The sequence below is a fragment of the Lissotriton helveticus genome, chromosome 6 (genome assembly GCF_964261635.1).
Source record: "Lissotriton helveticus chromosome 6, aLisHel1.1, whole genome shotgun sequence".
NCBI lineage: Eukaryota > Metazoa > Chordata > Amphibia > Caudata > Salamandridae > Lissotriton > Lissotriton helveticus.
Genome location: NC_136067.1, coordinates 1,699,282,221 through 1,699,296,791, shown reverse-complemented (window position 1 = coordinate 1,699,296,791; position 14,571 = coordinate 1,699,282,221). Strand labels below are relative to the sequence as shown.

The 14,571-nt window shown below is 41.3% G+C and overlaps 1 protein-coding gene across 2 annotated transcripts in view; it reads left to right on the top strand.

Moving 5' to 3' along the window:
- The window catches only part of ESF1 (ESF1 nucleolar pre-rRNA processing protein), a 258,010-nt gene that overhangs the window by 226,360 nt on the left and 17,079 nt on the right, over positions 1-14,571 (top strand). For both annotated transcript variants that reach the window (XM_078649557.1, XM_078649558.1), the window contains exons 11-13: positions 4,060-4,150; positions 10,771-10,859; positions 13,504-13,650. In XM_078649557.1, the coding sequence (XP_078505683.1) occupies positions 4,060-4,150; positions 10,771-10,859; positions 13,504-13,650 (327 nt within the window). The remainder of the gene's footprint in view (positions 1-4,059; positions 4,151-10,770; positions 10,860-13,503; positions 13,651-14,571) is intronic.

The following is a 14,571-nucleotide window of genomic DNA, read 5'->3' as shown; positions in this document are numbered from 1 at the left end:
CCTTCACGCAGTCTACCTCGCGGCAGCTGCTTTCACTCACTTCCTTAATTCTTCTCTCACAGCACCTGCACACTAACAATGCGTGCGTTATTTACTTCTATTTAGACCCGACCGCATGCCTGCAGCCTGCCGGTTTCCTCGCCGGCTTGCACCCTAGGCATCACGACCTATTAGTAAGTAATATCACCAATACCGAGTTGTTTCTGCTCCTTTACAACCCGGTTCAGTTAATGCTCAATTAATCTTTAATAATTTCCATTATTGTAGTAGCCCTGCTCCCCTCGGTGCATCCCAGCCTCTGACGTCCACTACAGAAACAACGCTGCTGTCAGCTTAAATTACCTGAGCTCACACTGACCTTAGTAGTAGCCTCAGTTAGTGCATTGTCTTGTTGTAAGTTGCCCTGTCTTTAGCTGCCTTGCGAGTATTGGGAGTTATTGCATCCGTCTATGCTATGAGAAGTACTGTGCTCTTACTTGGCACTGTGCTCATCCTCATGTTCTCTTTTAAAAAATGACTGATGTGTATACTTGATCTGGAAGGGCAAACAGTTGATATGACTCGGCAAAATGCCCAAGAGTCTGGGAGAAGCACAGAGGTCTAGCTGCAGCCACTCACAGATCTCTACAACACATTGTTTGTTGGTATGTGACTTGGCATATAGTGTGTATGTCCATGTCTCTTTGCATTTTGGTGTATAATTCAACTCCATTTTTTCACATACACCAAAACCCTTTGGGGTACAGTGTTTAGTTACCTTCAACAGAACTTGTTTGCTGTGTACACTTTGCAATGCAGTTCAACAAAACAGGATAATACCAGCTCCTCACCCTCTTTTTCTACGTTCATGATGCCTGCTCTAAACAAAACTAACATTTCGTTTTTTTAAAGGCTACATTTGGAGAAAAAAAAAGCTGGCTTTATTTAACAGAATTCTAAATCAACCTTCCATAATTACGTTTCAATTTGTTTCTCGAACACACCCACTCGTATATCTCTATACTAAGCACAAGAAAAGCATTTACACTAGGAGTTAGTGTCACGCCCTCTCTCTATGCATCTCTCTAAATTAATTCAATGAATGATGAGGCGGGGGATGTCATCAGTTTCTTCTCACCCTGTCTCTCCATCTGCCGCTGGGGTGGTGCACTTTTCTCACCGTAACCTGCGCTCAATAATGTCCTGTCTCTTTATTGTAGGCGGTCTCTCCACTTGTACTCTGTCTCTTTCACCTTGCAGACTTTCTCTATCTCGCTCGATACCCTATCAACCATGAACTCTACGTGTCACGTCAATCTAATCATGTCAGCCTGCCAAAACAGAGCGCTAGTCTCACCTCCTGCCCCGACTCTCCATCCAACACAACTTCCCTGTGCCCACACTCACCACATGCCCCTTCCTGTCCTCTCCTCCAGTACCTCCATCACGTTTCAACTCCTTCTCACTCTGTTGTGCGTTTATGGTAGGCTGTCATTCTATCCTCGCTGCCCCTTCGGTTTTCATCATCTTTCACCATGTCCCTTTACTCTGTACATTCATTCACTGGCCCTCCATTCTCCAAAGGCACTCTCTGCCTTCCCTCGTCCTGTCCGTGCATTCCTTGCAAGCTCTCTTCTACTCCTTACCCTAAGCTCGCTTAATTCACCACAAGACTTCTTGCTTCCCTTCCCCACCCCATCCCTCCTTTTATCTTAGGTTTTCATTCTCCCCATCTTACACTCTCCCAACTGCTCATCACAGGTTGGCTGTCATTTCGTCATTTTGTCCTTCGTTTCACCCAAGGCTCTTTGCTTCTCAAGTGCGTGTGCCATGATTCATTTGCAATGCAATAGGTCTCCCAATACTAAAAACTTGAGTTTTTGCCATTGCATTATTATTGGCAACGCCAATAGCTCAAACTTTCAGTAATGCGAGACCTATTGCATTGCAAATGCTTGTTCATTTGGCTACAGTTAACATACAAATGGAAATGCGGTGTCCCCATGTACCACACATTCCACCCACTCCCTGTTTTTCACGCTTAACAATTTGTAATTTCATGGAGTATCCATGTTTCGCATGCAAAGAACAGTTGGACTGACAGGCTGAATTTTAAACGCAAGATTTATCTGTAGACAACCTTCCTCCCAGAGGCAGATGGCAAGTCCTGCTTTGCCAGTAAAAGTGGTGTAGCTGGTACCTCTATCAGTCTTATGCAGCCCAGTAAACTGGCGGTAGTCCTACTCGGCAAAAGAGGGTGAACTTGGTGTGCCACATATACCCGCTCTCCGTCGCAAAAATTACCTCGTGGGCACACGGATGCTTGTTGTGTGTGCTAGGTTGGGGATCAGAAACTTGCTTGCTGAAGTGGAGCATTCAAGGCAGGAATGCTCATTTTCACAATGAATGTGGCAGACCTTTACTGTGCCCAACATTGCATATGTTGCTAAAATTAAAAAAATTAAGATCTTCCTAGGACAGACCTATTGCGTTTGCTAATATTTATTTGTATTATATATATATATATATATATATATATATATATCCCATTCACATGCTTCTGGTTTTTTCCCTTTAAAGTGTGCCTTGTCACTGTAAGAGTTGTTCAAATATTTCTGTACATACTGTACAAAATTCAAAGTGCCTCTATAAGAAATGATTGTTCTCCTACCAAAACAGCCATCTGTAACCTAAGCTGGCTTATTTTCTTCTCCAACTTTTAATTCAGGTCATGCATAAAATTATTAACAGTAAGAGGCTCAAGCATCTGAAATTACTATATCATTCGACACACTCCTTCTGCTGTTTTTGGCCGGTAGGACTGTTAGCCTGGCAGGATTTAAAAATTGACACATTGGGAAGTATTTTGTCTGTACTAGGGTAAAAAACCTGAATCAGGTTAAACTTTGATTTGAGAGTTCTGTACCACAGCAGAAATTCATAAATTGCTAAAATTGAACTATATCTAATAATCCATTTTGTTTTCTCTGTGTAGACCTACTTGATTAAATGGTTTATCCTGTGCAAGGACTTGAACGCGTATTCAGTTAAAGATTTATATAAATCACAGATACAAAAACTCAATGTTTTAATTTATTGGGATCATACACGGAATGTTGTAGGCTAGCAAACTTTAATGCTACACTGCTAATTCCTTGGAAGTTGGAGCCAAAGATATGGGCCCTCTTTTTTACCCCATGTTTATGCTTAGCCTGCAGCACATATCATGAATAGTGGATTTTGAAGTAATAATATTCGCTGGAATGATTGAGATTCAAGGGTTCTTTTGACAAGACAAACACAGAATTCTCCATAGTAGAACCTTACAACTCACCCAATCTTATTATGAAAAGTGATATCAGACTTTCACATTAACCAAACCCTTTCAGTGCCTTGATAGCATAAGCCATACATTCATTAAAATGCATATTTGTAATTTCTGGCTTTTTCTGTGCTGGTTTGGCATACTCAATGCAATTTAAAAAAAGATAACGAAGAAAAACTAGGTTTACACACAATTATTTCTTATCATTTATCTTGATTTGTCTCCGTACTCTTGTAAGTTGGTTTCATAATTGCAATTATTTTATTGTAAATCTGGCTTGTTTTAATGCAAATAGTATGGTGTGTCTAAAAAAAAGCAATTTCACCAAAGGGCTTTGCATGAGTATTGTGCACATTTGTGTACACTCCGTGTATCTTTCTCTGCTGGATAAAAGTCCTAGTAGACATAAAAAAACAATTCATGTGTAGTTTCTGTGACTGATAATTTATCTAACAGACATCCCATGAGGATTTTAGATTTTGCATTCTGTTACAGAAGATTAATCTTAAGCATTTATGTATCCAAGGACAAGCTTTGCTAATGTGTAAGCTGAATGTTGGTCTTGTGGCAGATATAACTGTGCTGTGTATTGCCTGCATATAGGCTTAAAAGTATAGACTTCTTCACCTATGCCAGTTTTTATTCACTGTGAAGACTGGCCATGTTCTTATTTTGAACACAAGTCTAGTATCTGATCTAATCCTAATGCCAGCCTTTTAGCATTACCATTAATCTTCGCTGTATTGTTTTTAAAGGATGAAAGCGAAGATGAATCAAACGAAGATGAGCTTCCTCCAGGTGTGGATCTAAGCGACCCATTCTTTGCTGAGGAACTGGAAAAAACAGGTAATAAATCTATCCAGTAGCTACACTTTCAAAACCTGGACCTAAAGTGTAAAGAAATCTGCCTAAGTGTAGTGAGAAAATAATGTAAAAACAGACTCTGAAATTAGAGCTGAATTGCATTATATTATAGAAAAGTGTTCTTGATGTGCAGGTGTAGTGATTTATGTAATCAAGATTTCCATACATTGTTGCCAATCTTTTTCTTTACATTTCTGACATGGTCTTATTATAAAATGTAGCTGAGGGCATAAATTAATTTTTTTCTTAACATGAAACATTCTACTTTTGATTGAATTTTCTGTGATAATGGAAGTACCTCACCCAGAGTGGAGAAATCCCACAAATTACGTTCATCACTGGTGACTATCCTAGTGATTTAAAAAAAAAATGTAAAGACACACCTGGGCAAGGTATTTGACAATTTGTGCGGGCAAAAAAACTCTAGAACAATGACAATTTAACCAAAAAAAAACTGTTGTACCGTAACTTATATCAAATAGTTCTTTATTTTCTCAGTTTTTCTCAAAATTGATCAAAAGCATTTCTTTTCTTATAAATAAATATATTTTTTATATATATGAAATTTTGTTAACAATTTTTTTAAGCGTTCTATGCTGTCATACTTCTCAGTGAACATATGCAAGACAGTAATGCGTAATACAAGCATATATGCAAAACTAGTAATTCATTGCATCATGGAATACATAATCATTGGTCAAACATGATATATCATCCAGATATCGAAGTGATGTGCAGAGAGACCTTCTTTAGGACAGCGTCACAGTAAGCACTGTTTGTAATGGTACACTTTTAACTCAGCAAGGAGAAATGGAATTAGCTAAGCGCAGGAGGGATACTACAGAAGTTGTAGAAAGTAACCCATCCTTTGGGATCTCTAAATAGAAGTTTGAAGTCAATAGTCCCTTATCTGGCAATGAATTAGGTAGGATGAATTAATCTTGAAGACGCTGCCTGGAAAAAGGAAATGGATATGCACAAATTGCTGGCTTCAAACGATACTTTCTTTATTCTGACCCAACATGTTATGAGCAACTGTTCACTGAGCAATTGTTTTATCAATTTATTTTAGGTAATATGTCCAACACTTTTAAGGTTTCTCCAGAACTTGTATGGATCACGCAGTAGTGTCCCGGCAGCAAGAGCAACCTCTAATCAGACCACAGGATGGGACTTAAAAGACTATGCAGCGTCCGCAGTCAATACTGGGCGCTCCCTCCGGAGTATCCTAGTGATTTACACACTGTTTAAATATTGTCTGGAATGGGACAAGTTATGTCTATACACTAAAGCCCGAAGAAAAAATTATTTTGCACAGCAATGCGCACCTTTTTACCCTTTTGTTGCTTCCCTCCAGTTATCCCTCCTTCTAGCACTGCCAGTGTGCCATTTCATACTGCATGTTCTTTGCATGTCAGTTTTCAAGAGTGCTTTTTTGACATACTTCTTTTAAATTAAGCTGTTTTCCTTGCTGCAGTTTTGCACTAGTTGTAGACTGAGTGACTGGGTGTTGTTAGAATGCTACCTAGGAAGAAGGAAACATACTTATTTAAGGCAGGTAGACAGTGGGTGGAGAAATATTTCCCAGGAATGTGTGTGTTGCTTATATGCAGACCATGATGCCACTGAATGTGGAATACCCATAATGCATTTCCTCAAGGTCCGAAATCTGGAATGAAATGAAGGTGAATAATAAAGGAGAGAAAAAGTGGCTCCTAAACAATTCTCTTCAGAAACTCTAGATATAAACCCTACCGCTAAGCCTTCCAGTCGATATCATGTCATTACTGGCTTACTCTGTCACAACACCATTGTGAACCTTTAAGGCGCTGTGCTTGATATCCATTACGATATCGACATCATTTGTGACAAAAAATAGAATTTCAGATTACTAAGCAGTCACTTGATTCAGTGACGTAGACTTGAAAGTCAGTGTCCACGACATCGAATCTTTCAGAAAGGAAAACCAAGCCAGATGTGACAGTTGAGGCTGAGGGCTAAGAGGAGAATAAATATAGAACAGTCACCACCACCCACTAGTATACCACAAAGGGGAGTAAGAACACTATGGAGACCAGCCTCCCACAAGAAAGAATATATCGGGAAGGAGGATACGAAGACAGCCTCATCACCATTCACAGGCTAAATTTCTAGCATTACCTCGATGTGTGCTTTCAGAATTCAGCTAACCATGCACGCTGAAGCTGGAGCCTCAGCACTGTATGTGCTGGAGCTGAAGCCGGGGAGAACAGTGCTGACCCTGCCTCAGTTGCTACACATTTGGAATAAGGGCAAAACCTTCTTTGAGAACCCAGGCCTAGATACTGGTGATTTTGTTCAAGTGAGAATAGAAATACATTGCTCAATACTTGGCCCAGTCTTGCCTATGAGCTGTGCCAAGCAGGGCTTTATTGTGGCCAAAAGTGTCCAACAAGGTCCTTGAAACCAGTCCCCTTCCTGTCTGTGCTTCTGTAAAAAAGGAAAGCAAAAAAGTGGATGGCATTGGCAAGGAAATATCCAGGACTGCATCCCTTACCATATCTGCTGCAAACTCAGGGTACTATGTATCACATATGATCTGGAACAATTGGAAAAGATGGTGAAGCAGTTTCCATTTCTTCTAGATAACATGTACGGGAAATCAAAGGAGGTTGTGATGGAGAGCAGGTTGACCTTCAGACTTAAGGATGAACGAGTTACAGCATGATGAATATGTTAGTGTCTGATCGGGGCATACATTTTCGAGGGTTGTATGCAGAGGTTTAACTTTTTATCATCAAAGGCACAATAGAATCTTTACTGAAAGAAACAGAAGAACCACTCTAGGCCGCTCCAACTGCAGATTAAGCACCCATTGTAGACTTATGCATCATTAACAAACATCTACCCCTACCTGATTGATTTGCTGATGAAGGCGCCATTGAAAGAAGAGGCTGCGGGACAGAGATGTCTTCACCTCTGTATAGATTTAGGACTGTCATTGAACTTCCACAAATATCACCTGGTACCCTATAAAGAGATTCTCTTTTTAAGTGCACAGCTGGACTCCAGTTCTTGCAGGAAACTACTGTCTGCATACTGGGCACATGTCCTTTTGACTGAGGCCTGCACTGAAAAAGGCTGCAAAGGTGAGAAGGTCACTGCCATACAAGTCATGGCTCTGCTCTACATCATGTTGTCCTGCTTTATTATGATACTGCTCTGCAGAATCAGAATGCAAGCCCTGCTGGAAGAGATTAACCAACTCAAACACAGGTGATCCAAGACTGGTAGGATGAAGTTGACGGGAAGGAGAATACGAAGACATTGTGGAAGAGTCACCCTAACTTGACAGCCAGCAGCCTTTCCGTCCTCCACCTCCAAAGGTCATAATGGTTCCTCGTACAAATTTGATTCACCTGGGCTCACTCATAGCCAAGGACTGTTGCCCAAGAAAGACTACAATGTGCAAATTGTATGCTGAAGCTGTAGGCTGTCCGGTATGCCTAGCGGTTCCCCATAGTTAGTTAGAGTAAAGATCTTTCAAAAGCGCATAGCCAACACCAGTACAATCAATATCCTGAAGGCAGGTGGCCCATGTATGCTGACCCTGTCTAGAGATCCCAGGATGAGTACTACTAATAGACAATTTCACTGCCAGGAATAAAGAACAACATGGAACATGGCAGATTAACTCAGCTGGTGAGGCACTGATTCGTTACTTATCCCAGACAGTGATGGACAGCCAGATCAGCTACTGAGATGCTTTGAGAATAGCTTTCTTCAGAGTAGTGTGTTAAAATCTCACACACTCCAGGTATCAAGAACAAGGAGCATTGGGTGATTAATTTTGCATTGACTGGAAAGTTGAGTTCCTTTTTGCATTCCCACAGACATTTCACCTACCACTGTGGACTTATTCTTGGAGCTTCAAATTGGGAATAGCAGATTGCCCAAATTGCTAATAATTAATTACAACCACATTTTAAATTACTAGCGACAAGCCTACTGGCAGAGGTGCAGGCATAATTCTACATTACTTGGATCCATGCCAAACATTATTTCTAATGGATAGATCTAATCCCAGATCCCAAACCTTAGAATACTCTCCAGGCACCAGATCGGATCTGGAATACCTTTCTGTACCAATACTCCAGTGTGTTGCTTGGTTGGCCTGTGCCACTCACCATTGACTCTATGCCACCTGTAAGTGACAGGGAAGAGCTGCTTGCCGATACCAGTTCCTTTTTTTCACACCTTCCGGAGTGGATCTGGAGATCCGTTCCCAAATTTTTCAGCCTTCCAATGACTCCAAAAAAGTGAACAAGATCACCTCCTAACACTACAGGTTTCAAACCCCGCCACAACCATAGACTTATGTCAGTCACCGCCCGCACAAGGAATGTCTCTGGTGCTTGGGACACCACTCGAAATCATCCAACATGTATTCCCATGTGAACCCAAAGGCGATCTGGCACAGAAAAGCGAAGCTGTACATTGCCAAACACATGAAGACGTCGCATGAATCACATAGGTCCCCCTTCCGAGGGTGCAGTAGTCCACTTCACAGTCGAAGTCCTTTAGTAAGTGAAAGTCCAAATGTAAGTACAAAAAAGCAAAGCAGGACTCAACCCCATCCCGTCACCCTATCCAAAGAGGAGGCGCAAGAACTTCTGAATGTTAGTCAGTCTTTTGTACCTTAATGGGTGCCTTGTCAAACCTCTGGTTTTGCCCACTGGTGAATGGGCAGGTGACCAAACATCACAGACCAGCACCAGCAATCCTGATTGTCTCACTGAATATTGTACTCCAGAGAGTCTAATTGTTCAGGCCTCGACCAGCAAGGCTGAACTCCAATTCATTGCCCACAACTCCTCTTGACAGAGAGTCTGAGGAATTTCGAAAACAAATGTACTCGTTGGGTGTCCCGACATTGATATTGGTCGTTAAAGGCATTCAGCTTATTGGGCCAGAATATGCTTGTCCTCTGAGATGGCCAGCAAATTCTGCTGGTAGTTCTAGAGGAACTCAGAATGATCAGAATGCATGATTTGTGTCGGCCTTTACACAACTAATTGACTGGGAAGGGCGATTGGCACCAGTGTGTTGCTCCACCATCATGCACAGATGTATTCCACAGAATTTTCTGGAGACATACAGGCCTCTCACACAGATATATCTTCCGATGGGTCACACCTCTTCTGCAGAAAATCTGATTCTTCCTTAGAACTTTTCAAAGAAAGTAGATCCACAGCACGCTCCCTGATTCTTTTGACAGTTGTCAAACAGTTTATTTACCAGTTTAGGAAATGTTGAGGTTTCCCTAGGGGGCTGGCATATACGCAAAATCTTTCTCCCCAGACGCTGCTGTAATCCTACCAGTCCTTTTGAGGCAGGGTAAGCAGATCTGTCAGGCATTCTGTAGGTTAATAAGGGCACCTAGCCCTTCCAGTCCCCTTGTCATGCGGCAGTAGCCACCTAGCTGCTTAAGCTTGTCATTAATGGTACACATCCACCCTGTGGGGGGAAGGATCCAACACTTTCTTCATCATATCCAACAGATGGATCCTTCAGTCTACCTATAGCCTACAACTTTTTTTCTGCTCTGCCAAAGCTTATTCCCTTTGGCATCAGAGTGAATCTCAAAGGAACACCGGCCAATTCTTTTGTTGAGCTGTAGGTTTTACTTTTTAAAAGAGCTATTGAGAGTGCTCCGGACTCTAAAATAAGGCAGTTGGATGGGGATGTTAGGGAATGCTTTTCCCTCTGAAAGTCTTCCAGCACAAATTTAAAATGCTCATGCTGGCCCAGATCCTGTCTGTCTAGACCCAAGTGACTAGACAGTGCCTTTGAACATGTAGGATGAGAATTTTCATATACCTGCCCTGCCGGTCAACAGATGTTACCTGCCGTTGAAGGTAGGCCAGAAAGAAGAATTTGAAGATGGCGACAATGCACACGAACACAGGCACCTTCTGACGTCATACATGAGACGGACATACCACCAAATGGTGGTCTATGACCCCATTAAAAACAAAAAATTACAATTTTCGAACTAACCACTAGATTGCAGAATAATGCACAGCATGTGATCCAGAAAACCCTTCAAGTTGCAAAACTACTCCTACTGGTAAGTAACCATTGTTTACTTACTGGTAATTGTAGCCCATTATAAAGCAGTCTCTTACAGGCATTGGTGCAGTGAAACCAACACTAAGATTCCATAGGCTAAAAAAATATAACTTTAGCCTCTTTGGTTGTTTTACAGGAATCTAAACAAGTTGCTTTCATAGTGGATAAAGAGAGAAATTGTTCCTGTACATACAGAAGGAGACAATCCAACAAATCTAGTTGATGGTTCAGGAATGCAGCATAAAGAAACATAGTTGGAATAATTGAACCCTTGACAAGACCAGAGGCCCTCGAGTTGAAGTCAACAGTGCCAGCATTAGAGGTTATGGCTACATAGGCTTTGAAAATGCAGACAATGTTTAATGAGGTTAATATTCAGAGAAAGAAAGGTGTAGATTTCATTGCTTGAACCTGTTCCAACTAGAAGTAAGATTTTCAAGGTGAACATGGATACAAATTTGTTTTCCAAAAAATATTTTTCTTTCTTCAAGGCCTGAAGGACAAGTCAAAGAAGAAGAAGAAGAAAGCAGATCTAAAACACTCGGCTTCAGACGAAGAACCTGATGTAGAAAAGCAAAAGGTAACCATGTTTGTGTTAGCACCCTGTTAAATCAACCTAAGAGGTCTATTAACATAATAAAACAATGTGTCAAATGCCTTCAAATGTTTTTCCAAAAATGTGCACCGTAGTATGCAAAGGTCTTCCTGCCTTGTGCACCGTAGTATGCAAAGGTCTTCCTGCCTTGTGCCAGGATGATGGACAGTTTAACAAGTAGCCGACCCCCCCCCCCCCCACGCGCATTTCCGCCGATTTTGGTGTGGCTTTCTTGACGCCAAAAGATTATGAGGATATTTGCACCAACAAAGAAGCACTTGCTTCATATAGTTAAGAAAAAGGAACCTTGTTTGATGGGGATTTACCTCTGTGTAGTCTTATTGTCTTACTCTGTAGGAAGATTCATATTATCACAAATTTATGGTTAAAGACGCACGAGGAACATTCACATTGCCAAACCACACGCAAGTTCACTGATGACATCCTCGTGCTCCATTATGCTGCTGTAGTGTGGAATATGAACTGGACATTTACCTAAGAAGGTAGCACTTAGTAATCAACCAGTAGAAAATACATCTTTTGGGTAGATATTTTGTGCAAAACTGTGGACTCTTGTTGGATAAAGGGACATGTGCAGTTCTGTTGTGGCCCAGTCACTCACACGGCAACTGACACACCCACATAGACACTTAGACACCCAATCACAGACCTCCTCAGACACTCTCACACACACTCATAGACCTACTCAAACACTCTTGCGCCCACTCACAGATGCACTCAGATACTCTCACAGCCACTCACAGACCCCTTCAGACATGTACATCTACTCACAGACCCACTCAGACAGACCTTCATGCACCCGCTCACAGAACCATTCACACTCATGCACTCACTTACAGACTGACTCACAGTCATGTATGCATTCACAAACCCACTCACAGACCCACACAGACACTCATGCACCCAGTCACAAACCCATTGAGACACTCATGCACGTACACACCAGAGACACTGATTCACTCACTCACTCACACACTCACTCTGAAAGGTAACCAATACAATTTTTGAAAAAACCTTAAAAAGTCACTAAAAAAACAAAGGTTAAAGGGACGTTAAAGTTATAAAATAGCATGGAAAAAAAACCTTAGAAATTAATTGAAAAAATCTAATGTTACAGGGACGGTATAGTTCAACTCAGATTTCACTCCTACAAAACCAGTGAAATTCAGCAGTTATAGTTACCTGAGCTAACTAGAACTTCTTGCACCCCGCAAGGCACTGCTCATGACCTCACATATTACATCACTCATGACATGGTCATTGACATCACTGATGGCATCATCCGCAAAGCCAATCACACATTCACGAACCTCTCATACACCCAGTTACTCATCCACAGAGACACTGATACACACAGCCACTCACCGATACACCTACTCATTCAGCCACTCACTCCCCCATACACCCACCCACCCACTCACCCACTCACCCACCAATATAGATACTCACACATCCAGTCACTCATCCATACAGCCTCTCGACAGAGCCACTAACACAACCACTTACCCATTCAAGCATCCATACAAGCACTCACACTTCTATTCACGCACCCATATAGCTACTCATACAGTTACTCTCCAATACAGCCACTCCCACACCCACTCAGCTAACCAAATAGCCACCCACTCACCAATGCAGCCAGCTACACACCCACTCACCGTTTTGTTTCTGCTTCTCACACTGCGAGAAAGCAGTGGGGCGAAGCTCCCCTGCCCAAATGGAGGCGGGGTCCCGGGATACCTTAGTCTACACTTAACTACACACCCGTCTCTTGACACCCCAACATACTTCAATACTTCATTCACTGCTGGTGTAATTCTGCATAGATAATGTAACTAGAGCAGTTTACTGGATATCATTTCTCTTTTTATGGAAAGCAATTAAAGGGATGACAAATTGGTAATCGTGTGCATGCAAATTACATCAAGTTTTGATGTACATGTACAATTACTTGCACCAAAAGCACACTTCTAAAATGATGGAAATTGGTTGTATGGCTTTAGTGAGAATAATAATTCTGCACTTTTCCAAGTTATCTCTAACCCAAACATGCGCCAAATGAATTAATTCTTGTTTGGTGAGGTTCCCAAAAGCGTAACCTGGACAGTGCTCCATAAAACCAATGCTGTAAGTTATTAAGAAACAACTATTTCCTGTTTGAATAGGAGCTAAGGTTTCAGTGGATGCAGATGCACCACTTAAAAGGTCACAAAAAGGCAGAAGAACCTCAGTTAAAGGGTTTAAAAAAATAAAAAGGTTTGCATTATAACACTACAAAAACTTAGCTCACGTAAATCACACATACAAGATGGAATGCGATTATTCAGAATGGATAATATTTTTTTGTAGTGTGCAATTATGGGATTTTCTTTAGGAAGCACTCTAGTAGATGCCTTTCAGAATGTTTGATGCTCAATAATGAAAGTGTTGTGTTCTCCACTGTTTAAAATGTACTGTTATCTCCGCTGTAGTCCAAATCGTGGAACTAGACATGTTATATATAATTTTGCAGAGCGTGCTTGATAATAATTCTTATTAACAGTGTGGTGAAAGGAACAACCCTTCCTGCATGGAGATGTTTTACATTGATACATTTGTTTCATTACAGGCTGAAATTGCCCTTCTTATGATGGACGATGATGAGGATAATAAGAAGCATTTCAACTATGAGAAAATTGTAGAGCAACAAAATCTGAGCAAGAAAAAGAAGAAAAAGCTGATGAAAAAGAAAGAATTGCTGGAGGATGATTTCCAGGTAAAAATCACACAACCCTCTTTCCTCCAATGTGCATGCATTTGTCTCATTTGTATGTAAACAATGTGGTACACTGCAACAGGATTTTGTGGTGGAAGTTGGTTCTTTTTTACCCACTCTATGATGTAGATACCCACACATTTGATGAATATTCGGCCTGATGTTCAGCTAGAATTCCCTACGAGTACAGCTCTCCACTGATCAAGAGATCTTTTAGTTGCAGAAAAAACATGTCACAGCTGAAACCACACTGCTATGCACTGCGTCCCATAACACAATAACCTCACCTCGTGGTCATCATGAATGACATGGAACACTTCCTGCGTAGGATCAAAATAAAGACTGCATCTTTCCAATCACACACCCTACACAGTGTTGCGTATGACCCACGTAGGCTAGTGCTTCCTTACCCCACATAAGAGTAGTAAGCGGTACACAAATGCTCCAATACAATACATAAATAGTTGATTTTGGTGGAATTTCTGGCCTTTCTAAATAGCAGATAGTATATAAAGGTAAGTAGAATGACGTTCTTATGGTGCTTTAATTAAGGCACTGCCCGTTTAAGGAAACTGGTGAATTCATTTGAGGTTTTTTTCAAGTCTACATGCAATTTTTATTTTATTTTGGCATCAGGGGAAGTCAGTAAACAACAAGTAGTGGTGCCGCAACTAATACCCTTTGCTACCAATACTTGTTCAATGGTCAGCTTATATTTCGAACCTCTACTCCGGTAATCACCCCTTGATGAGGATGTACCTCCTTTGGCGGTTACCTCCTCTGAAACAGGAGATTTAATAAGCTTTTCAAAAGCCCAGATTAAGGAGATTATACTTCACGCAAGATCTTCAATTGCTAGACGCCTTGACCAAATCCCAATCCCTATCATAAAACTGGAAGCAGACCTCTGGGCAGGTTATT